Source organism: Corythoichthys intestinalis, chromosome 3 (assembly GCF_030265065.1).
Source record: "Corythoichthys intestinalis isolate RoL2023-P3 chromosome 3, ASM3026506v1, whole genome shotgun sequence".
NCBI lineage: Eukaryota > Metazoa > Chordata > Actinopteri > Syngnathiformes > Syngnathidae > Corythoichthys > Corythoichthys intestinalis.
The window spans coordinates 23,861,068-23,885,498 of NC_080397.1; the positions used below are offsets into that span (position 1 = coordinate 23,861,068).

General features: G+C 41.4%; 1 protein-coding gene across 1 annotated transcript in view; it reads right to left on the bottom strand.

Annotated features, from left to right (window-relative positions):
- Positions 1-24,431, bottom strand: part of si:dkey-178e17.1 (tricarboxylate transport protein B, mitochondrial) — a 53,189-nt gene that overhangs the window by 11,625 nt on the left and 17,133 nt on the right. Inside the window, exons 2-3 of the mRNA XM_057831812.1 lie at positions 19,681-19,788; positions 5,803-5,902 (exon numbers count right to left, since the gene is read on the bottom strand). Coding sequence (XP_057687795.1) covers positions 5,803-5,902; positions 19,681-19,788 — 208 coding nt within the window. The remainder of the gene's footprint in view (positions 1-5,802; positions 5,903-19,680; positions 19,789-24,431) is intronic.

The following is a 24,431-nucleotide window of genomic DNA, read 5'->3' on the forward strand; positions in this document are numbered from 1 at the left end:
CCGTCAGTCATTTTGACAGGTTGCAATTCACACCCCAGACCACAGGGTGGCGAGTTAGCATATTAATTAGCTATTGTCTCTCTTAATGCATGACGTCGTTGGCTATTCTGTCAGAATATTGTAGCGTAACCAGCGTCTGGCGGCGGCACCGTGATTGACACATCAACGCGAGGTTCTTATTGGTGCACCCGGTGTGCCAGCGCGTCATCCAATTGATGGACAAGATTGCCGCCTGTGTATAGACCCCAATCACATGACGTCACAACTCCGCCCCACTGACCGGAGCCGCCATATTGTGTGTCAGCCCGTCATGTTTATACATTACCGCTATGTACATGCCTCCTATTACGGCGTGTTTTTCTGCTCGTCAATATTAATAATCAAAATGGTGAAGGCGTGTGTGGCGGTTGGTTGCTGTAACAGAGAAGATAGACAGAGAGACTTGAAGTCCTACCGTATTCTGAGAGACGCGAAGATGAGAGCGAGATGGACTGCTGTAATTCGACAAGAAATCTGGGCACCAAACGATCACCACAGACTATGTAGTAGTCTTTTTATATCTGGTAAGATGCATTTAATATATATTTAGAAGATTTTGGGCTGACAACCACAATTAAGATCATTGTGTGACGTTGGTGATTGGGGTCTATATCGTTGCCTCCTTTTCTTTGGGGGCGGAGTTGTTGGCGGTAAGCAGAGTAAAAAGGGAGAAAAATACCATGACTTCCGTGTCTAATTTTTCGCCGCCAAGCAAGCGTTACAATATTAATTAAAAATGAATTAAAACTAAATACTATTGAATATGTCGTCATTATCATTTTAAAAATTTAAGTGACGGGTAAAAATAGACTATGACCGGATTTTTATGACCCTGTCAGTCAAAATGACAGACAACGAAAATGTCTAGCGCAACCTCTGTTCAGGCCTATCCCAAGCAGAGTTATTCAAGTTATCTAGGGAAAATTCTTCTATTTTTAATATGACAATATAATATCGCAATATATCACAACCCCCCCTAAAATCGCAATAATAGTTTTTTCCAATATCGTTCAGGCCTGTTGTTTACCCTTTGTATTTTTCCACCATGTATCATTCAGATTCAGGTTGAACACGCTGTTTTGCGTAGGAACAATATATCTGCATTTGGCGTGGTCCCCCACAGAGGGAGATTTTCCTCTTATTCCATCAATGACGGAGGGCAAGGCCTGGGCTGGTTTACAATTAGACTTTCTAAAATGATTATTTACTGTCTTTTGTTCTCATTCAATTTGATACTTTGTTCTATTCATATTTCTTATTTCAATTTGTTATGAATTGTGTGTTGTCGTTTTCTGAATTTAAAAACCTGTTAAAAGAGAATGTCGAATCGGTCTTTGCCTCGATTATTTTTCTCTTAACTTAAAAAAAAAATTAAACAGTGGTCAGTTCTGGCTATGGAATTCCTCTTTAATTTATATTGTTTTTCATTGGAGCAGACAATTGCAGTATTGAACTGCGTTTTAACTCATTCACTGCCATTGAAATGGATTGGGCGTCTATCGCTGTTAATGGTAGCCTTTAGAATTTGTGACCCACGTAAAACCCGTGCAACTCATGTAATTTCTTTTTGCATCGAGAGTGAAGGTAATAATTAAATAAATTAATGTTGTTCCACACCCTCTGATTATTACGATGCTGATGCAATATCCACCCCATCCATCCTTTGGCTGCCTTTGGGATGACCCAGCAGCAAACTGTGCTGAGCATGATGGCCTGCAGGCAATTACTTAATGGGACATGGGAGAAAAAAAAATGACAAAAGGGGTGGAAGGTGACGTCACACAGTAAAGAGATAGGGTTGGCTAAGATACAAGATGAGAGTAAAAAATAAAAAAGAGACAGAATTAAATGAAGCAAATGAAAATGAATGGAATACAAAAGCACAAAATGAATGTTTTCTAAAAATCCTACAATTGTTTTCTGCTTTTTTATTCTAGTGCAACCATTGAGGTCTGCTCAACAACAATCTGATCTGAAAACATACACATTAGCTTAGCTAAGTGCCTGACATCAGCCTCTTATCATTGCGCCCCATCATAAGGCTGATTAATCAAGACAAAATTAGACTTTGATGTCTCCTCTTGATTTAGTTATTGCCTGAATGCAATCAAACTAATCAAATAAAATAGGACATGCACCAGTGTAATGGCTGGAGTGCAACACGTGAAGACATTAAAGTACAGTTGAATGTTGACAAACGATTTCTGTTCGCTCGTGAAGATTCAAAATTACAGTGGTACCTCGAGATACGAAGGCTTTGGTACACGAAAAATTTGCCGAAAAGTTTTTCAACGCTTTTCTCGCTTCATAATACGAAAGATGATTCAGCATACGAAAGATAACACGTACTGTAATAGATTCTTCACACTCGCAGCAATGCAACAATGTAACTACGTTTGACCATAAATATAAACAAACAAAATATACACACCAAAATGTGCTACACAAAGCTCATCTATATGAAATAAAAGAAGACTATAACTTACAAGCGATGCTTTATTAAGGCAAAAACAGTGAGATGAAATAGCAAGCAATGGCTGTCGAGGTTAGCTTGTCTGCAATGTACTCAAGTAGTCATGTGATAATGTCTTTAGAATGAACTGGAACCTAACAACCTAGTTACACTTATGCGCCACTACGGGGTGACAAAGCATTACAAATAAAGATAGACAATCAGAGAATATGACAGCAAATTTAATGTGGTGTTTTAGTAGAACTTGCAACGAATTAGGCGATTTACATGTAAAACGCGATTTCATTATACGAAAAAAATCAAGACACGCAAGTCACTCCGGAACTAGGGCTGAAATTTTTAATCGAGTTAATTACAGCTTAAAAATTAATTAATCGTAATTAATCGCAATTAATCGCAATTCAAACCATCTATAAAATATGCCATATTTTTCTGTAAATTATTGTTGGAATGGAAAGATAAGACACAAGATGGATATATATATTCAACATGCATAAGGACTGTATTTGTTTATTATAACAATAAATCAACAAGATGGCATTAACATTATTAACATTCTGTTAAAGCGATCCATGGATAGAAAGACTTGTAGTTCTTAAAAGATAAATGTTAGTACTAGGGATGGGAATCGAAATCCGATTCCAATTCGGAACCGGTTCCGAGTGTTTCGAGGCCTCGACATCACAATGAAAAAGCCTTAACGATCCCTTTAACGATTCCTAAAGACGCGTATTGCGTCTTGACATGTGTTGTTGTCCAGACGCATCAAACTAGCATGGCGCCAAGAACCACTCGCTCCAAAGTTTGACTACACTTCACCAGGAAAGAGTGTGAAAATGAAAGGTTACGACGGGTAAGCACGAGCATTGCAGCCATAAACATAACAATGACAGCACGTAGGTTCAAACGCTCGAAAGTGTGTCTTCACTTCACGAGGAAAAATTACAACAAAGCGACTTGCAGTCATTGCAAGGTGGGGATAACTACATCAGGAGGGAATACGATTGCGCTGTCCTCACAGAGAGGCTCAGTCCTGGCTATAAAAAAATAAATAAATAAAAGTCCTGGCTATACAGCTAGCTAAACTCCCAAAGGATGATGCAGAAGACGTTGGTATAATTTGCTGACTTTATTCAACCATCACCTGAAGAGTGAAACTAAGAATAGAAATGAAACAAATCAATTTCGTCCCCAATAACAAACAGGTTTGCATCAACGTAAATCAGCGATGATTAGCTGCTAATACCAGTATGGTTAGCATTCGTTCGCTAGCATTAGCACATCGTTCAAACCACCACACAACTGGATTTAAGTGTCCGATCGCGAGTGGAAACACAACAACAACACAAAAGATGATACATACAGGCGTTGCCTCTGTAGATATTAACATTAACAAAGAACGTAGGCTCGTAGAAGTGTTTCCCTCTCTCACTCACTTGGATGCGGCATTTCTTCTTTGGGTGTATGCGCGCTCCAGCAGTCCTCAAACTGCGGCCCGCAGCCCAAATACGGCCCGCCTCCACATTTGGTCCAGCCATTTTGTTTTTTTTTTGTTTTTTTTTTCCTCAATCGTGTTATTTATTTTCTGGCCTTTTCCTTGAAGAATTCAGAGAGGGTTATTTGGTTATTATCTATTTAATTAATAGTGTTTTTATTATTAATTATTATTATTATTATAAAGAATCCAGAAAGGGTTATTTGATTGTGGCTTTCTGAAAAACAATAATTTTTTTACATTTATGCACTTCTGCAATCGTCACACTTTTTCTGTAACAAACTGACCCCGGCCCCTCATCAGAGAAGAGAAAAGTTATGTGGCCCTCACAGGAAAAAGTTTGGGGACCCCTGCTTTAACACATATTGCCAAAGGCAGAACAAAAACCTATCTGCCAATATATACCAATATTTTTTATTTCTATTAGATAAATGTTTCAGTAAAATGTTACACATTCTTGTGTATTTGCCACTTATTGCCACAGTTAACATTGAGGCTTTGGGCCTCTTTTGATCTCGTTGTGAGTTTGTAAGGTTGTGACTTCTGATTAAACAAACTCGATGCCAATCAAAACGTTTGTTCTTTTTCCCCAAATTAGAATCGATAAGAGAATCGATAAAGAATCGAATCGTTAAGCAATATCGATAATGGAATCGGAATCGTAAAAATCCTATCAATTCCCATCCCTAGTTAGTACAAGTTATAGAAATTTTATATTAAAACCCCTCTTAATGTTTTCGTTTTAATAAAATTTGTAAATTTTTCAATCAAAAAATAAACTAGTAGCCCGCCATTGTTGATGTCAATAATTACTTACACAATGCTCATGGGTGCTGAAGCGTATAAAATCAGTCGCACCCAAGCGCCAGCAGAGGGCAGCAATACTCCACAAAACACAATTAACAAGTGGGCATTTCACTATACTGTCATTTAAATCTGTCTGAGCGTGGCATGTGCGTTAATTGTGTCAAATATTTTAACGTGATTCATTTAAAAAATTAATTACCGCCCGTTAACGCGTTAATTTTGACAGCCCTATCCAGAACAAATCAATTTCTTATTTTGAAGTACCACTATACAAGTATCTCAAATCAACTTTCCTAAATAAATATAAATATGGGCTGGGATGACAAACTGTTCTACGGTGATGCTCGGGCAACTGATACTAACAAAGCAGCTCAGTCTGTGACCCATTGAGAGAAATTGTGTCTGCGTTTGAGTGGCATCTTTGCTCCGCCCGACTGGACCCGTCACTCCATCAGAAAGACGAGCGCTGCACTTCAGTAGAACACGCACACATGCGCAGGGGTGAAAACAATGCAAAATTCAAACCAAAAAGCCAGTAAAGCCCTACCTCAGCTTTGTTGGTGTGCGTGTGTTTTGATTTGACAGGAGGTAAATGTCACTGTTGTGAGAGAACAACAACACCATCGCTCTCAAGAGCGGCTGGCATTTCTGTTATGCGTGGCAGGTAATGGACCAGAATAATTGGAATGTGTGAGTTAGCGCTTCCAGGTAGACGACTGCAGCCGCGCGGTGCTTCTTTACACTAGCCTCCTAGCAACGAGCAATAAATTACTCGTTATGCTAAAGAGATGATTAACCTTTTACCACAATAGGCAGAAGCAAACAGGATGCTACAATGTGCACATGAGGTTCAGAAAGGGCTGTTTTATAATGATTGTAATAAGCTGCATTTACTTTGTAGTAATCATATCAGCTTAGTTAATTAAATTATCTTTCCAAAGACAGCTCCCTTTTACATAGGCTTGTGTTTCTGGACCGTATCGCTTACCTGACGGCAGATTTGGGAATTGATCCATACAGCAGTGAGCTGAGTCCTCTGTAGAGTCCCTTGACGCCGTGACTCTGAACTGTCTGCTTCACGCAGTCACCTGGAGGATGAAACACATGCTGATGTTGAAGGGCATAAGTAGCACAGTGGGAAATAAAAGCACTGAGGCCATGTCTGCACGTAGCTTTTTCTACGGTTTGGCCTATCATCCATACGCACATTTAAACGAAGGTTCTTAAAAACGCCTTCAGAAGTGAAGATTTGCGAATTTGTGAATTCTGCGTTTGTGGTGCATCATGTGGACACTGATAACTGAAGATTTAACTGTGGAAAGGTCACTAACTGCAACAAACTTTGTCCCTACCTCACACATGAGACCAATGTTTACATTTGGAGTAAATTCGACAGGTACTTTTTTGCTTCCATTTATTTACAAACTCTTGCAATGCTTCATATTGAAGAACACATGCGAAGGATGGGGGTATTAGCAATTATATTAACAATTATTTTTCGCCCATTGTTATGAATGTACTTAAAGTGCCTATGACAGCAAAAAGCATGTTTATTTCATATTTCACGCGGTATTTTATGCTACTGAATGAAATGGACCGTTTGGATGTGTGTGGAAGCGATCGATTTATATATTCAATTTTTTTTTAATCTTGCGCTACGAAAATGAGTGACTTCCTGGATTGAGGAGGAATGCTAATGTGAAGTCACCCGGGTCAGCATCTCACAATACAGCATTGCTTTATAGCATGCAGATGGACTGCGGATTCAGCTTATTTTGCGGATTAATTCGCTTATTTTTCGTATCACGACAGCCAAATTTGCTGCAGGGTTTTGTTGCTGCGCCAGGGTGAGGCGTGTGAGCCTTTTTGGGTTTCAAAAATTCCCATTCACCGTGGAATAGACAGGTCGACAACTGTGGGACCATTGGACTTACGAGGAAGTGAGTAAACATCGTGTTTTGTATTATGTCAAATACTGGGATCATGGTACACATTTTAATAAGGAGGTGGCTTGCATTTTGTGGGTTACAATGCTTCCTGTCCACTAGAATGCCACTCGGCTGACGACTGCCGGCTTGTCGAACACCCCCCTCGGTCCACTTCGCGTGCCCGCCGGGAGAGCGCTATACTCAGCTTATGCTCATGCTCATGCAGTTCTCAATATCGTGCAGACTTCCAGCCCCCTCTGCCCTTTTTGTGTGCCCAGCAATAGACCACTATCCTCGGGTTGGGCTCGGGCAGCTACGTGCTCCTCCGACGTCAGCCGGTTTGTCCGGCGGTCATTCTCCAGCTGCTTCCCTGGCAAACAAGCTCTCCTGCCCGCAGCAGGGGAACGACGATCTGTAACTTGCTCGCCGCCGGGGGGCTTGCTGATTGGGGAAGAAAACAACCCTGCCGCCATCTGAAATGATCCAGGGTAGTTTTGTGTGATTTTTCGCTTCGAAAGGCGAGAATAAGTTCTGGACTTAGTGAGTTCTATTATTTTATCGATATAATCTGTATGTTGTAGATATAATTTTATTGTAGATTAATGTATGGTTATACCATTGGGCTTTGAAACACCACTCGGTTCCGGTTAGCATGTCGGCTAGCTGTCACGCCTCCTGGTTTGTTTACGCTCTCCGAAGCCGGGGCAGGGAAATGACAGAAGCCGGACTAACTCCGGTGGCATAAAATATCGTTCAGGAGGTGTCAGAAGTCGACAGTTTTGACCATTATGGAGTAATTTTGCCATGTCATACTGAATAAATGCATTTTTAATATTTCATATTCCATTTAGCTCAAGACTGTTTTTGTCATGACCATACCATTTATTTAGCAACTGGAGAAAATGCTTAGATAAAAAGAAGATCCTGTAAAAATATTGGAGTAGAGGGATTGAAACAATGACATTTTGCTGCTCTCTTCGTCGCATTTTCCTTGTTCTGAATAATTCCCCCTCAATGGGCTGAATCCTAATCAGATGAAATCGTGACCCTGCTGACCTAGCCGCGGACGCAAGAGCGCTATAATGACAGGTGGGGCTAAAAGGCAGATTAAAAGACTAATTTTGCGTTATCTGCGCTTTGCCAAATTGTCGTATATAGCCGAACCATCTCAAAATATGATTCAAATTAACATAATAATGTTATTTAAGAATTTTTTTTAATGCTGTCACAGACACTTTAAAAATGAATGAATGCGGTTGGCTGTTGAAGCTCTTTTTTTCTACAAACGTGCTGGCGTGGACGGAATTACTTTTCCTGACGTATTAGGGCAGGGTCCTCAGTTTAAAAAAAAAAAAAAAAAAAAAACCTGCTAGGTGCAGAAATGGCCTTAATTTTGGTCCAAAAAATTCTTAGTTCACTACAAATAATGTATCTTTAAAACAAAAAATCTCTAAACGCAAAGTGTCGTGGTTGGAATGACACAGTGGCGGTATCTCACAACATAGCAGAAGATACAATTCACTGTTTATCAGTTGCGATTTGTGCAATAGGAAGAGTTCACAGTGAGAAAGTAAATTTGAGTGTAATTTGGGATGACTACTATGTCAGAACACAGTAGGGGTGGGAACCTCTGGGTACCTCACGATACGATACAATTTGCGATACAAGGCTCACGATAACGATGATCTCACAATATGTTTTCAGGAAATCATTCTAGAATATTCTACATAGAAACTAATCAACAGAAAACCAAACTATTTTCAGCTTTCTGCTGTGAATTAGAATGAGTTAATCAATAGTAGACGTCCAATCCACTAGAAATGGGAAGGTAGAAGCGAATGAACATTCGTTCAAACGGATTGGACGTCTATGGGCATCAGTGGCAGCCAATGCCAGGCAATGAGTTAATTTTGGGGCATTTTCTGTTGATTTTCGGTCACCTACTTTTCCTTTTGGGGCATTTACGGATCATTTCTTGTTTATTTTGGGGCCCAGGGGTGTAACGGTACACAAAAATCTCGATTCGGTACGTACCTCGGTTTTGAGGTCACGGTTCGGTTCATTTTCGGTACAGTAAGAAAACTAAATGCAAAATATAAATGTGCTAGTTGTTTATTATACACATTTGTGCTTTCAACAATAGGAACATTAGCCTATACCAGTGCTTCTCAATTATTTTCTGTTACGCCCCCCCAAGGAAGACGTAAATGTTTCGCGCCCCCCCCCAACTCTCTGCCGCCACTGTAAATAGTATCATTTGTCTATATTACTATTATAAGTACGCCTCAGCCTAACATTGTGTCCTTTTTTTTCTATTAAAGAAAAAAAGTAACATAGATCAACTTATAATAAAGTATAACTTTTTTAACATTGTGTTGCTTGTAACAGAAAAGACTTAACGCGCATCAATTTGCCTGAAGTTAAAAAAAAAAAAAAAAGTCACATCCAAACTGTAAAAATACACTCAAGGTACATTTTTGACCATTTGATACTGAAAAATAAAATGTAATAAAATCAGTAAATAATAACAAATTCAAATTGATTAGAAACATTTACTCTTCAGGACAACATGCCAAAAAATTTGACCGAAAAAAAAACAAAACTGAATAGAAGGGGGGGGAGTCTTTGGACAGAAGGAAAGTTTTTATTTTCGCTGATTCACCACAGTGCTCACTGGTTTACTGATATAACACTGACAAAGCGGGACGATTGTGAAAATTGGCAGTATTCGGCACATTTTCGCTGAAAAATAGTCAAGCGGCTTATCAATGAGATTGAGGTCTAATGTCTTTAAGTGGCGTCTTAACTGATTTGGCTTCTCCGCTATAATCATTTTTAGACTCAGTAAACAGTGGTCTTTCCTCATTTTCCACTATATTAAAAGTCAAAGGCAAACGGCCCGAAAAAAGCGCATTCTCGGCGGCCGAGGGAGAACCGTAGGTGAGGGCGGTGGTCGTGACGATCCCAAGCCGAAAACGGCACTTCTCGGCCGGACACGTGAGAACCGAAGAAGACAGTGGGTCGCTGCGTGAGTCCAGCTCTGCATGAGTCTCTTCCGTGTGCTCTTGCTTACTTCAAAAATACTGCACGCACTTTGAAAATGAGAGCGCCACTGCCACCTATGGAGTGGATGTGCAAGTACACTTTATTCTAGTACGGCAAAAAAAAAAAAAAAAAAAAAAAGCATGTTCCCCGAGGTCACTCGCGCCCCCCCGGCATCGCTCTGCGCCCCCCTGGGGGGGCGCGCCCCACCATTTGAGAAGTACTGGCCTATACAAAGCTAGAATTCTGCTCAAAAAGTAGCAGGTATTTAAAGATAATCCAACAACAATTTGCCTTTCAGACCCCGCGTATTGGTCAGCTTTCTTTCTGAAAGAAACAAGAAAAAAGAAGTCCTGTGCTAAAGAGAAAAGCAATCCCAATGAAAAAGATTTCAACATGCATTTTACAAATGAAATGCCTCAATGAATCATTATTTTTTCTTATGAACGGTTTTCAAAAGCTTTATTGGTGGATTTTCTCAAGTTAAAGCGCCACACAGAAATTAATCATTTTAATTGTATAAGCAGGATCTGTATTATTCTTATTATTTAATTACAGGTGTTTTAGCTCATTTCAATTTATTTTATTTAAATGGGCTATTATTTATTTTATTATATGTTTATATTTTACAAATGTGATGTAGTATTCATTTATATTGTATATTTTATGTTACAACTTTAGTTCCTATGTGAATACCGTATTAGTTCCTACTTGTTTTGTTGTGGTAGGAGGGTTTTGTGTTGAACACGGTGCCGTGTTGGTTATTATTATAGCAGAGAAGACAGCAGTAAATCAACAAAGACAAGTCAACTGTGCCCCGATCTACCACTCAAGAGATCTGATGGACTCAAAAAGTGGGTTACGAATCGATTGCATATTAATTTGAAAATCGACTGAATCCCCCGTATTTTTACACGAGTGACTTACGATCTGCCCGATCCTAGCAACCGGTAGTAGTATTGACGCAGGAGGGTCACGTCTCGCGTCAAATAAAAAACTCTGCTGTTCTTTTCGCGTGCGTCGTGTTGAGCCGCTTCTGGGACGCACCTAACACGCGGCCGCACTGCAACTGGTGTGCATTGGCTGATTGACTTTAACGCCGCATTTCACTGCGTTCTCGCGGCGGCCACGTTGTCTCCGCGTTGACGTTTCTAGGTTATATACTGTCCTACCATGTTGGTCCTCATTAAGTAAATATAATCTACACAAAGAAACTGTTCCCCGATCGACTCACAGCCTCGAAAAGTAAGGGTTACATTACGTCACAAACTCGTTCGGTATGCCTCCGTTCCGAACCGAGGCACCACGTACCGAAACGGTTCAATACAAATACATGTACCGTTACACCCTTAGCATTAACAGGTCACTTCCTGTTCATTTTGGGGTACTCTAAAGTAAGTGACTTAAGAATGTCTCCAGATAATTAGGAAGTGACTCAAAATGAACAGGAACTAACCCGTAAATGCCCTAAAATGAAAAGGAAGTGACCAGTAAATGTCCTCAAAAGACTGGCCGTAATGCTCTGGTTTGAGTGCCATTGACGGCGCAAGATGTCCAATCCAGTCAAAATGAATTGGATGACTAGTGCCGTCAATGGCAGCCAGTAATGTAGACACCATTCTAATGGAAGATTTTGATAGAAACTGTTGATTCCTGTTTTGTTGTTGTTGTTGTTGTTGTTGTTGTTTTTTTAAAACATAATTCCCGTGACCCCACCATGTACTTTGTAGCATGCCATTTCTTGTGTGGGAGAGACAAACTGCTCCATAAATGATGGTCATTTTGTTGATTATAATAGCACGTCTGTAGCAAACAGTGGCCAATTTACACATGATGACACGTTTTAAGAGTTGACAAGGAAAATCTATCGCGGCAAAGGAACGCATGAGTGAGCAGAAAAAGCAGCAGCTGTCAGGAGCGCTCATTAGCATATTCCCCGAGATGGAGCCAACATCAACAGATACTGTGTGTGTTGATTTTTTGTATGTTTGTGTATCAAGTTAAATTAAGATTCACCGAGACATCCAGAACCCTTAATGCAACAAGGGAATGATGGGTAATTAGATAATGAGCTCCTCGGAGGCAGTGTTGGGAGAGCATATTATTTTTATTAGTACTTTTCCTTATAGGTATTTAGTTTAGTTTAGTTTAGTTTAGTTAGATGTGGGAGGTATGGAAGGCATGTTTTTCCTATCCCTGCATTTTCATGTGTCCAGTGCTTCAAAAATGCTAAAGCTAAAATCTTGCACATGAAACAACTTGTCTTTGATATTGTCATTACGATGATGATTGTAATTATGATGATGTTAATTATTATTCACTACAACTACTAAGGATGTCCCGATCCAAATTTTTGCACTTCCGATCCGATACCGATATTGTTTTGCACTTCCGATCCGATACCGATACTGGTCGATACCAATACCAACCTATCTGAGCATGTATTAAAGTTTAAAGTTATTTACCCTCCTTAATTAGTTGTCAGACTCATGTTGAAAAGGGTTTTAGTACTCTTGATAACAACTAGCCAGCTGAATTAGGTGAGTTTGAATAACACACGATGGTTGGTAACAAGAAACTGACCTGTTTATTCAGTGACAAACACAAAAGATTATAAATAACAAACAGAAATGGCATAGTCAGTCAGTAAAACGTGCAAATAATATTGTAAACTGTCAGTGGAAAATCCCACAAATTCCCCAAGCTATTAGATGCTTTTAATGTTTCGTGCATTAGTTACAAAAATTGTATAAAAAGCCTCTCAGGTTTAAATAAACGACTATTTCAGTTTCACGTTAACATTTTAAAACAGTAAATAAACTACTCAAGTCCCCATTCTGTATCAACAGCCTTAAACTACATTCAATTAATTTAATTTTGCGAATCAACTGTTAAAGTTGTTAAAATTGCTCCCGTTATTCCATAATTTCCCTTCTGTCTACTTTTGACATGTGAAAGTTTTAAAACTGTTTTGAAGATAGATTCAAGTCAAGATGTTGCCGATTTAGGAGTATTTTAGATAAAAAGTTAATTAGGTTCGCTTGGAAGGTTCACTACAACAGCCTACAAGGGAAGTCTCCTGCTTTAAGATGGCGGCTGTTTACTAACGCACCTAGTTTTCAATGCATGTGTTGCTCACCCTGTCGAGTCTGTCATTGTGCATCTAGTTCTACATACATATGACATCTATTAGACAAGTATGTTTACTCTCGGGACGCAATGCGGTTCGTTTCTCATTGCGTCCCGAAGACCTCGCTGTCTATTAGTTTCGCTTTACTTGACATATTTCAATAATCAGAATTTGGATGTTTGTGAATCGTTCTCGAACCTTCCACGGCAGAATCGCTCAAGGGTCAACACAATAATGAAGTAAATCAAGTTTATTTGAGACACCATGTATTTTTCTCCTCATACAGTGAATTATCTTTGTTGTGATATGTTTTTATATTGACGATCAGCAAAGGATGTAACTAAAAAAAGGCAGTTTACAGTGTGGGCTATAACGCAGCCGTCGTTTTTCCTCTACTATCTGATCGCTTATAGGAAGGCAGGTTCGCTGGAGGTCAAAATGTCTTTGGATGGCCAAAATAAAAAACACCTCGTCGCGATCAGCCAACTTTGTTGTTTACATTTGCTTGGAACGCTTTGAGGTCGGAACTGGTACCATCCGAGTGGGATAAATCCGACTTCCCACTTCTCTGGAATGCAGCATAATGTGTTGGATGGTGCGTCTTTACTCACGAGAGATAATGGCTCGTCATCCAGAATGAATTCTTGATTCTTCTTCTTGCAATGAATTCTTGCAATGACTCTTGTTATTCCCTGGGCTTTGGGACTGTCGAGTGCCAGTTTGTCACGCATAGCAAAAGTTTCTGCCAGTGTTAGTTGCGTAGGACCTTTCTTTTTGTCTTCGGTTTTCTTAACATACTCCTTATATTGTTTGTGGTGGTATGTCGCTAAATGCTTGATTAGGTTGGTTGTATTAAAACTTTTACAGCTTTACCACCACGCTTGACTTTGTGGCATATGTTGCACTCTGCCTCTTCGTCTTTGTCGTCCTTTAAGGTGAAATGATCCCACACAGCTGACATTTTTACCGATAAAGTCTCCCGGTAAATTGGGAGACGGCAATGTAGTGTGTTGAAGGTGTGCCGTAAAATGCGGACCGGATTTTAGGGAAACCGAAGCAAAAACTGGAATGGATTATGTAACTCGGTGCACTAGAAAACCCGGACCGGACTTTCAAAAAAAAAAAACTGGATCGGACGTCTGAATCTGAATTTTTTCCGTGTCGGCCGATCCGATACCGATGCGCATTTTTTTGCCCATATCGGCGTCCGATCCAAATATCTGATCGGGAAATTTCTACCAACTACTGTACTGCTGTGGCTGCAACACATGCTATCTGCTGCTAGCCTGTTGCTAATCAGTACGTGTAGGATGGCGCAATTTGACTACAATTCTGTGTTTTGCGTCACAGCTGAGACATCATTAGCTTTTTCTAAATCTAGTTATACAACGATAAATAAATGGAAAACACTCATCTACTACAAGTCATACATGGGCTTCTTACCCTAAATGCATAAATGCAAGTGTTACAAGTTTTTGTTCGACAAATTGATGTGCCTCATAACACTTACTGTACGTTGATGGACATATATCCAGACTACGTGCATTCTACTTTGACGATGGAAGGCTCAACTTATGCTCTATCTTCGGTAATATTTTCATAATAATTTTATACATTGTAATTTAATGACCTGTTTTGTACATGCACCAATCGTTTTAAATAAAAGAAATGGAAGGTTTTATTGCGATCAATATCTGAAATGAAAAAGAATGACTATTTGTGTTTATATGTACATGTGTGATAAATTCATAATACCATAACTATAATCAAACAAGATGGACAATTCCTTGTGGTATTTCCTTGGAACAACAAAATCTGTGTCAGCCCTTTTGCATTCGGCAACTGTAATATTATGTGTAATTTTGCCTCATTTTGGTCACTCAAGTGGCCAACGTATCAATCTTCAACTCATGTTAACACAGGCTGCACAGATTGTTAAAATTTTGTCCACGAATGATCAACGAAGTGGTAAGAACAAACGCACAACACAGAAAGTCCTGGAGCTTTATCTACATCGTGCTGAATCCATTTTTGGAGATTCCGTGGGTTCCTCTGGTTTGATTTTGCAGTTTTAACTTTGTCTACACACTGCTTACTTCAACCCCACTTCATGTTGTTTGTCACACTTAGACAAGATGAGCAGACTCAGATGCAGAATTCAGTCTTTTAATAACAAAATGGTCAGAGGTAAGTACAAACTGAGGGCGCTCCAGCAGGAGGAAATAACGACCTATGAAACAAAAATAATAAAAACGAGAAACAAGAGACCTAGACCTCCGGCTCCTGGGCGGTGAAAACTGGAGGGTCATAGCGATAAAGTGGGCCATCTTTGAGAATCTGTCGACCACTGTGAGGATTGTGTTGTTGCCTTGTGAGACCGGGAGTCCTGTGACAAAGTCCATGGAGATTTCTGCCCAAGGCCTGGAGGGGATGGGCAGCGGCTGTAGCAGTCCCATGCATGGGCGGTTCGAGCTCTTGTTCTGGGCGCAGACCGAGCATGCCTTAATGTACTCCCGGACCTCCGGTTCCATGCCCGGCCACCAGAACCTCCGGGAGATGGCGTGCATTGTCCGCCGAACTCCTGGATGACAGGAAAGCGGCTAGGAGCGAGCCCATTGAAACACCCGGGGGCGTAAGTCGATCGGGACAAACAAACGTTTCTCTGGACACCCCCGTGGTGAAGCCCCCCCCCCATTAGCCAGCTTAACCTCCTTTTCTATTTGCCAAGTCACCGCCCCCACCACACAGTTCAGTGGTAGGATGCGTTCAGGCTCCTTGGCCACAGGCTCGGGGTCGTAGAGGCGAGAGAGCGCATCAGCCTTCTTGTTTTGGGACCCCGGCCTGTAAGAGATGGAAAACAAAAAACGGTTAAAGAAGAGCGCCCACCTGGCCTGACGAGCATTTAGTCTCTTGGCAGTCTTGAGATATTCTAAGTTCCTGTGGTCTGTCCAGACCAGAAAAGGATGCTCCGCCCCCTCCAACCAGTGACGCCACTGCTCCAAAGCAGTCTTCACAGCCAATAACTCTCGGTCTCCCACGTCACAGTTCCGCTCAGCTTTGGAGAGTTTCCGTGAAAGAAAGGCGCAAGGATGAATCTTTCCATCCTGTTCAGAGCGCTGTGAGAGGATGGCCCCAACGCCTTCATTGGAAGCGTCAACCTCCACCACAAACTGGCGGAGGGGATCAGGCAAGTTCAGTATTGGTGCTGTGGTGAAACGGGTCTTAAGCCTCTGTCTCAGGGGTCCACGAGAACCGCACCTGTAGAGAAGTGAGAGCATGGAGGGGAGCCGCTATTGCGCTGAAGCCTCGGATACACCGCCTGTAGAAGTTAGCAAATCCCAGGAATTGCTGGACTTTCTTGCAGCTATCGGGGGTTGGCCAGTTAACCACAGCGCTGATTTTAGCCGGATACATCTGAACCCTTCCAGGGGCTACGATAAAGCCCAGGAAGGAGATGGTGTCGGCGTGGAATTGGCTTTTCTCTGCCTTAACGTACAGTCGGTTGGCTAAGTCTTTCAAGTACTGTGGCTACATGCTGCTGGTGGGTGGCTAGGTCAGGTGAATAGATCAGAATATTCATCTAAATAAACAAATACAAAGCGGTCTAAAAATTCGCGTAAGACATCATTAATCAATGCCTGAAAGAAAGGGGCGTTGGTAAGACCAAACGGCATCACAAGGTATTCATAATGACCGTCTGGAGTGTTAAAAGCAGTTTTCCACTCGTCCCCCTCCCGTATCCTAACTAGGTGATATGCATTCCTTAAATCAAGCTTTGTGAACACCTTGGCTTTTTGCAACTGATCGAAAACTGATGACATTAACGGGAGTGGATAACGGTTCTTAATCGTGATATCATTGAGCTGGCGATAATCAATACACGGACGGAGGCCTCCGTCCTTCCCCACAAAGAAAAAACTTGCCCCAGCAGCAGAGGAAAAAGGGCGGATTAAACCCGCCTTTAACGAGGACTGGATGTAATCCTTCATGGCTTGTCTCTCGGGACCAGAAATCGGGTAAAGTCGTGCCCAGGGGATAGTGGACCCAGGGACGAGGTTGATGGCACAATCATAAGGTCTGTGAGGAGGTAATGACATGGCACTGGTCTTACAGAAGACCTGGCTTAGGTGGTGGTAACAAGCGGGGGCTGTGCTCAAGTCGATTGCTGGTCCTGAGGAGGTAGAAATAGACATGTTATTAACATCAACCTTCCTATCCACCTTACTAAACACCCCCCCACAGTTCCTTGCACAGTCGCTACCCCAGCCCACAATTGTCCCAGTTCTCCATTCAATTTGCGGGCAATGTTTACACAACCAAGAGAACCCCAGCACCACAGTCTGAGTCGATGTTGAAAACAGGTGGAAGCTCATAGTCTCGGTGTGTCCTTGTACCCCAACCCCAACTGGTTCGGTAGTATGGGTAATCGTAAACAACTTGGTGCCATAAAGGGACTGGCCACTAGAGGTCGCTCAAGTGGAAGCGCCTGCAGTCCCAACAGTTTACACCCCCCCAAGGCATCAGGCTTTCATCCGCTCCGGAGTCTATGAGGGCCCGGAATGTGTGGGTCCTGGCCCCGTGCGTTACCTGGATATCGGTGGTCGAGCGAGGTGTACTCTCCGGAGTACGTCGTGGTTCACCTGGTTGGTCGGGGCGAGAGGGACAGGCAGCTACAAGGTGTCCTGAGGCCCCGCAGCAGAAGCACCTTCTCTCTTGTTGGCGGCGCTTGCGCTCCTCTTTGGAGAGACCAGTTGGCCCTAGCTGCATGGGCTCGACGTCTACTGGTTGCGGTGCGGCATGATGCAGAGAAGGGTGACACATCTCGGGACGCTCAGATGTCCGGGGAGGGGGCCTCTCGGAGTGGTTTGGTCGGACCCTCTGGAACTCCTGCAGTCGATGGTCTGTTCGAATGGCTAAGGAAATGAGGGAGTCGAGGTCGTCTGGTAGATCCAGGGGAATGAGCTGCTCCCGGATAGGAACGGAAAGCCCCTTCAGAAAGGTGTCGTAGAGAGCCATGTGCCCCCAACCGCTTCCTGCGGCCAGGGTGCGGAACTCAATGGCATAGTCATTGACTGAGCGGCTGCCTTGCAGCAAGTTTCCCAGTTCCCGCGCTCGAGCCCGTTCGGTGCAGACAGGGTCGAACGTCCTGATGAGGGCTTCTCTGAAAACAGTGAGTGAGTAACAAATTGGAGAGTCGCGCTCCCACTCAGCCATCGCCCATGCCCGGGCTCGGTCAGTCATGTGAGTGACCATGTACGCGATTTTAGCTCGGTCTGAGCTGAACTCGCCCGGAGAACAGTCAAAACGTAGCGTACAATCAGTAATGAATGTTTTACTGGTACCAGTCTCTCCAGAGAAACGGCAACCGAGGACCTCCCCCAGAGTGAGTGGAAAAAGCTGGCGAAGGGATAGCAGCTGCCGCAGGAGGCGAAGTGAAGGGCTGAAGCCTACCCGCCAGGTCGGTCAGTTGAGCTGTGAGCTGGATCAACTGGGTGGCCATGGCCATCTGGAACTGCTCCTGACGGTTGAGTCTGTTGTCGTGGCCCTGGAGCGAAGCACAAAGCTTGGCGAATTCCGCTGAGTCCATTATGGCCTCAGTGTACTGTCACACTTAGACAAGATGAGCGGACTCAGATGCAGAATTCAGTCTTTTAATAACATAAAATGGTCAGAGGTAAGTACAAACTGAGGGCGCTCCAGCAGGAGGAAATAACGGCCTATGAAACAAAAATAATAAAAACGAGAAACAAGAGAGCCAGGCAAAATGCACTGGAGTTTACAATTACAACAAAGGGCTATGCATGAGGCACAAAATAACAAAGAGCTATGGCAGAATACTATGAAAAACTGGGTAAACATAATCAGAGACAGGTGAGACAGCAGGACGGGTGAGTGGTGGAAACAGGAGGGTGAGGCTTCAAAATGAAGCAGGAAGAGACAATATACCAAGACGTGACAACCTCACCCAGGCGTGACATTGTTCTGTCTAAACCAGAAGTTGGTAGCAGAAAATGTCAAAGATGGCGTCGCCCATTATTTGCTCAGGAAACTTGTCTATAGTTATCAAACATCCCAAGTCTCCTGGACGTTCTGAGAGTTTCCTTGCTATTGATAGTGGCTCCTTGATGCCCGCGAGTTGGGTAAAAAAAGAAAAACGTATTTTGCTACGATATGATGCTGTGTGTGTGTGTGTGTGGGTTTTTTTTTGACAATGCAAGAGAAAGCGTGCAGGCAAAATAATAACTCGACGCAGCATGACAAAGAACATGCTCATTGGTTTATTCAGGAAAATTAGCCAATGAGCTTTCGAGGTTGGCAGGATTTGATTTTCTCTCCCGCCACAGAGTGAGGGCAGCCTTAGATGGCACAGGGCGAATCCTCCAGTAACAAACGAAAATACAAAACTCACTTTACAACAGAATATACAATACTACTCTGTATTTAGTGAAGGTGAAGAATGATGAAACAATGACTTCAGCATTGCCCAGTGCTAACACTGTAAAACACATGTTAAGGTTGGCTTAACATGTTCGTTTAACACGCCATCCACTGAATTTTATTTCCTTAGGTTAAAGACTGTCGTAAAATTAAGCATAACAGGCTAACTTATTTAAAACATGACTTTTAGTAAAGTAATTATGAACTTATCAATTAATACATTAAACGTCTCACTGGAATGAATTTTTTGGAACTTGGTATGTCTGCAGTATTCACACATGTACATGTTCATTTTTAGTAACATTTTCATTAAACTGGTGCAGCTCACCTATCCCTCTGTATTTTGGCGGGTTGGCTTTTTCATCCAGCTGTAATTGGGTCTTTACATACTCGGTGGGGAAGGTGATGCAAATCTCGATGCCACCAGCAATACCACCTGGAAATTAAGCAAACAGTGTCAACAGAGCTTTAAAATGAAACAAAATACATCCTTCAGACTGCTTCTTCAAATGGCTTCTACCTGCATGACAACAGGGTGCCATGACATCAGATATAATTGGTAGATGACTTTCCCTCCACAGTATAAACATTGAAAGCCAGGCAGCCGTGAGAGGAAGAGGAACATGCGGAAAGAAAATAAATCAAACACACCCACTCAGAGGAGCCATGAGGAGGACATTAGGGCTTTATTACATTGGAGTATAACTAGAAAAATGTAAGAACATTAAAAAAAGGAAAAAAATGAAGTCATATTCTCAGGGCCAAGGAGAGGTTGTCCCAAAGCTTGCTTTCCAATAACACACAATTCAGATGAGTCACATGGGATCGGTAAGGAGGGAGAATGCAGGCTGACATTAATTAAATCATGCAGCCTGCTGGGAGGGGCTCCATTACACAGGCCAAGACCTTCCATTAACTAAATGACACACACACACATTTTATCGGCTAACACACATACAGTATAAGCAGACAGATAAGACATAATAAGTTGAAATTGAACCTAAAATGTTAGTAGAAAAAGAAGAAATGCTTTATTGCCATTAATTTTCTGGTTCCATACATATACTGTACGTATATAGGAGTGTGTATTGCCTCATATCTGGCGAAACGATTCGTAGCTATGGTACGATTCACAGGTCACGATTCAATTCAATCCCAATTAATACCAATACTACACCTCAAGACGATTACAGCGATATCTGTATATCACTTTAGGGAAAACAAATCAAAATGGACACAAAACTTTAGTGTAAAAAAATGTATGTAATTTTTTAAATATAAATTGATATAAATTTACTTTTATGATAAAAGCACATTTATATCAATTTATTCCTGAAACCTTATCCAGGACTCAAGTAGTAATTTTTTTGTTTTATGTTTGAACAACATACGGCCTTCATTATAACATTTTCGCTTTTTTAGTGCAAACCTGCTTTAATCCAGACCTGCTTAAAGGCAGGATTCTAAATACTCCATACCTCCATTTTTCGAAGTAAAAGGGACTATATCTGAGCAAAACGACCAGAAGTACGCCATCCGCCATTGCTGAGGTGTGCCGCCCGCAGCGCACAGCCAACAGCAGCTAATGTTACTGTTTACATTAACTGACGCTGGGCTGCAATAGGTGTGTGAATTCCCCAGTAATGGTTGCCAACCACTAGAGGGCAAAGTACACTAATCCCTACTCGGATTAGTCTCATGTTGTTGTTACTTCAGCAGACTGCAAGGCAATGCTCTTGTGCGCTGCAAACTACTGGAAGGGAGTAGAAGTGCAGCCGCTGAATTATTTCCACCAAAAACACACATGTTAGGATCGATACAAGCAGATTTTGAATCGATACAAGAATTGTGTGACGTAATATCACGTTATGTCTGAGAATTAGAGCAGGGCGGTAAACCGAAAATTTACCGGTACCGAAATTCTTTACGATGACCGACGTCATTTTGACCATGACGGTAAATTCGGTAATTTAATAAAACAAGAAAATATAGTCTTTTCATCCCGCTTTGACTCTGTGTTGTTCGGCTATGTTCATTCCCCTTTAAGAAAGCAGACAGTGTGGTTACGTATGGAGTCACGTGGTTATCAGGAAGCCAAACAAACAAGCCCGGTAGGCTAACGCTAGCGGCTTACGCTAGAAGCAAACGTGATGGAGTGTTGCTTAAGGGAGGTTCGCCAAACTTTCACCCGACATTAAATAGACTCTTGGCGGCACCCAGACGGCCTTTCACCCGCTGTCCTCCCTTGTTCTCACGATTTCCAAAGAGGATGCTTTCAATGCTTTCTACTGGTAGCCAAGCCACAGGCTAACGCTAGTGGCTAACGCTAGCGGTTAACGCTACAAATGAACGTGATGGAGTCTGATAGCGGCTCTAAACTTGTCGAAACAGCTGAACTTAATGAGTGGATTGGTCTCGGACTGCATCTAGCAATTATGCTGCGTTCCAAAAAAGTGGGATGTTGGACTTTTCTGACCTCCGAGTAGGAAAATATCATTGGAACGCCACTCGAACTGGGAGGTCCAAGTCGCGAAGTCGGAGAAAAAAATAACTACCCCGACTTCCAAATTGTCTCAATCTGACGTTACTGGACAAAATGGCGCTCATGAAAACGTATTGAATGATAACACAATAATGAAGTAAATCAAGTTTATTTGAGACGCCATGTATTTTTTTCTCATACAGTGAATTATCTTTGTTGTGCTATGTTTTTATATTGACAATCAGCAAAGGATGTATCTAAAAAAAGGCAGTTTACAGTGTAGACTATAATACAGCCGTCGTTTTTCCTCTACTATTTGATCGCTTATAGGAAGGCAGGTTCGCTGGAGGTCAAAATGTCTTTGGATGGCCAAAATAAAAAACACCTCGTCGCGATCAGCCATCTTTGTTGTTTACATTTGCTTGGAACGCTTTGAGGTCGGAACTGGTACCATCTGAGTGGGATAAATCCGACTTCCCACTTCTCTGGAATGCAGCTTTAGTTTATCACGTTATTGTGTATCTCTTGTCTGTGTGTGAGTTCTCTGATAGCTTTTGTGATGATAAAGCATTCAGCATAAAGTACAATCTAACAGTGAAAATTATAATATAACTGTTTAATGGCCCCAGCTATTTTTCTGTATGTGCTTAATTCTGTGTCATTAGATCAATGCAGCTTTAATGTGTGTGTGTGTATGTATTAAAAAATGCACTGGGGGAAAAAAACCTGAAACCTTGCGGTAAACACTTGTGTTGAGTAATTACGTCACAGCAGCCATTAACAATAAGTTGTCTTTTTGAAGTGTACTGTTCAAGCTGTAAGTCATTTGTGTTACAATGGCATGTTTGCACAGGCATATTGATTTTGACAATGTACATTGTTCAAGCCATACAAGCTGTTTTAAATGTTCATACTGGAATTCTTATTGTTTACAATAAATTTTTGTATACTTAATGTTTAGACTGCATGTACAATTGTTAAATATATTAAATTGAAAGCTGGTAAAGAAATCAACAAGAAACGGTTAATCTATTTCATGCATTGATTCAGATATTCAAATTATATAACAGTCTGCTTAGGTGAATTTATCGTCATTTATCGCTATCGAGGTAAATCTGCTCAATTTATCGTGATACATGCTTAAGGCCATATCGCCCAGCCCTACTCAGAATCAATTTTTAACACCCCTAATATATACAGTGTATGGCAGAAAAACACAGACAAGACGGAAAAAGCAGTTTCTGCTCTTGCACTCCTCTTTAAAATAAACTGCTGTATTTTAAGCCAAAACAACTGTTGTGTTTGATAGAACAATAGTCTATATGCTGCCATAGCAAATTCATGGCGCTTTAAGCCCCCGAACAATTTTTAATTTGTCCGTTTTACCCTGGAAAACCCCGTTTCCAGACGTTGCGCAACCGCTTTTGTTTCAACCCAGCTATAAAACGAAGGTAATTATTTATATTTATTATTCAAAATGTCTGTCATTTTTAGCTTAAAACCATTAATTGGTGTCTAATATTTCGTTTTAAAAGAAAGAACAACTTTTTTAAATTATTCACTCGCATACTTTAAACTTTTAAACAAATGACGTCACAATGAAAAAAATGGTGTCTGTAAAAAATTCACGGATATCTACCTCATAACTATCGCTTAATTGTATTTTTTTTTTGTTACTGTCGCATTTTGTCCAATATGATAGATGATAAATAATCGATCCAAACAAAGAAAAACAGAAAAAAAACATGTTTAAAAGGGTAAATATATGAATAAGAAAATCTCGACCACTCCTTGTTGTCTGCGATCTCTGCATCGCGACCCTTGTTATATGACCATGTTTAACCCATAAAATCCCCCAAAAATCCAGCTGTGGCCATTCACAGCTGTGTCTTCATACTCAGTGATACATGCTACATTGAGTTTTTGGATCGAAACAAGGCAAGTATACGATAATATCTCGTTTAAGTCATGGCGTCTGTAATTCTGCTCTCGCGGGCTCTGACCTCCAGATAGGGCTTTGCTTTTTAAAAAACATCTTTTCTAAATTTTTCGTCCCCCAGAAAATTGAGATTTTATGCTTTCCAATGATGTATCACACATGCATATCGGACAATTTTGAAATTTGGCCAAATTGGGGGTCTCAGAGAGGAACTTCAAGTCACCTGAGTGTATAGCCTTGCAAGCAAGACGGTACTTCCTGATTCATTGAATGTCGGAGTGCAAAGCGGTTCTTGCAGATAGGTCAATTTCAAAATCAAAAGTTTTGTCAGAAATACACTTAATTTACCCTATAAAAAACAGGGAAGAACTTTATGAAAAGCTTTTCTTGACAGGACACAATGTTTTTGCTCTTCTGTGAAGCAATACATCATCTTGTAGCTTCATGTGGTGGCCTTCAGATGGCAAGCCAATCAGGGGAAAGAGGCGGGAGCTGCAGATGTGACCAGGAAGCGACTATCTCCTTAAATACTATGGCGCATTGCAAGGCAGTTTTTGTAGATTGGTCAATTTCCCAAATTTTGTCTGAAATACACTGAATTTCCTTATTAAAAGTGGAGCAAAGAAGGTCACTAAACGCTTACTTGACAGGAACACTG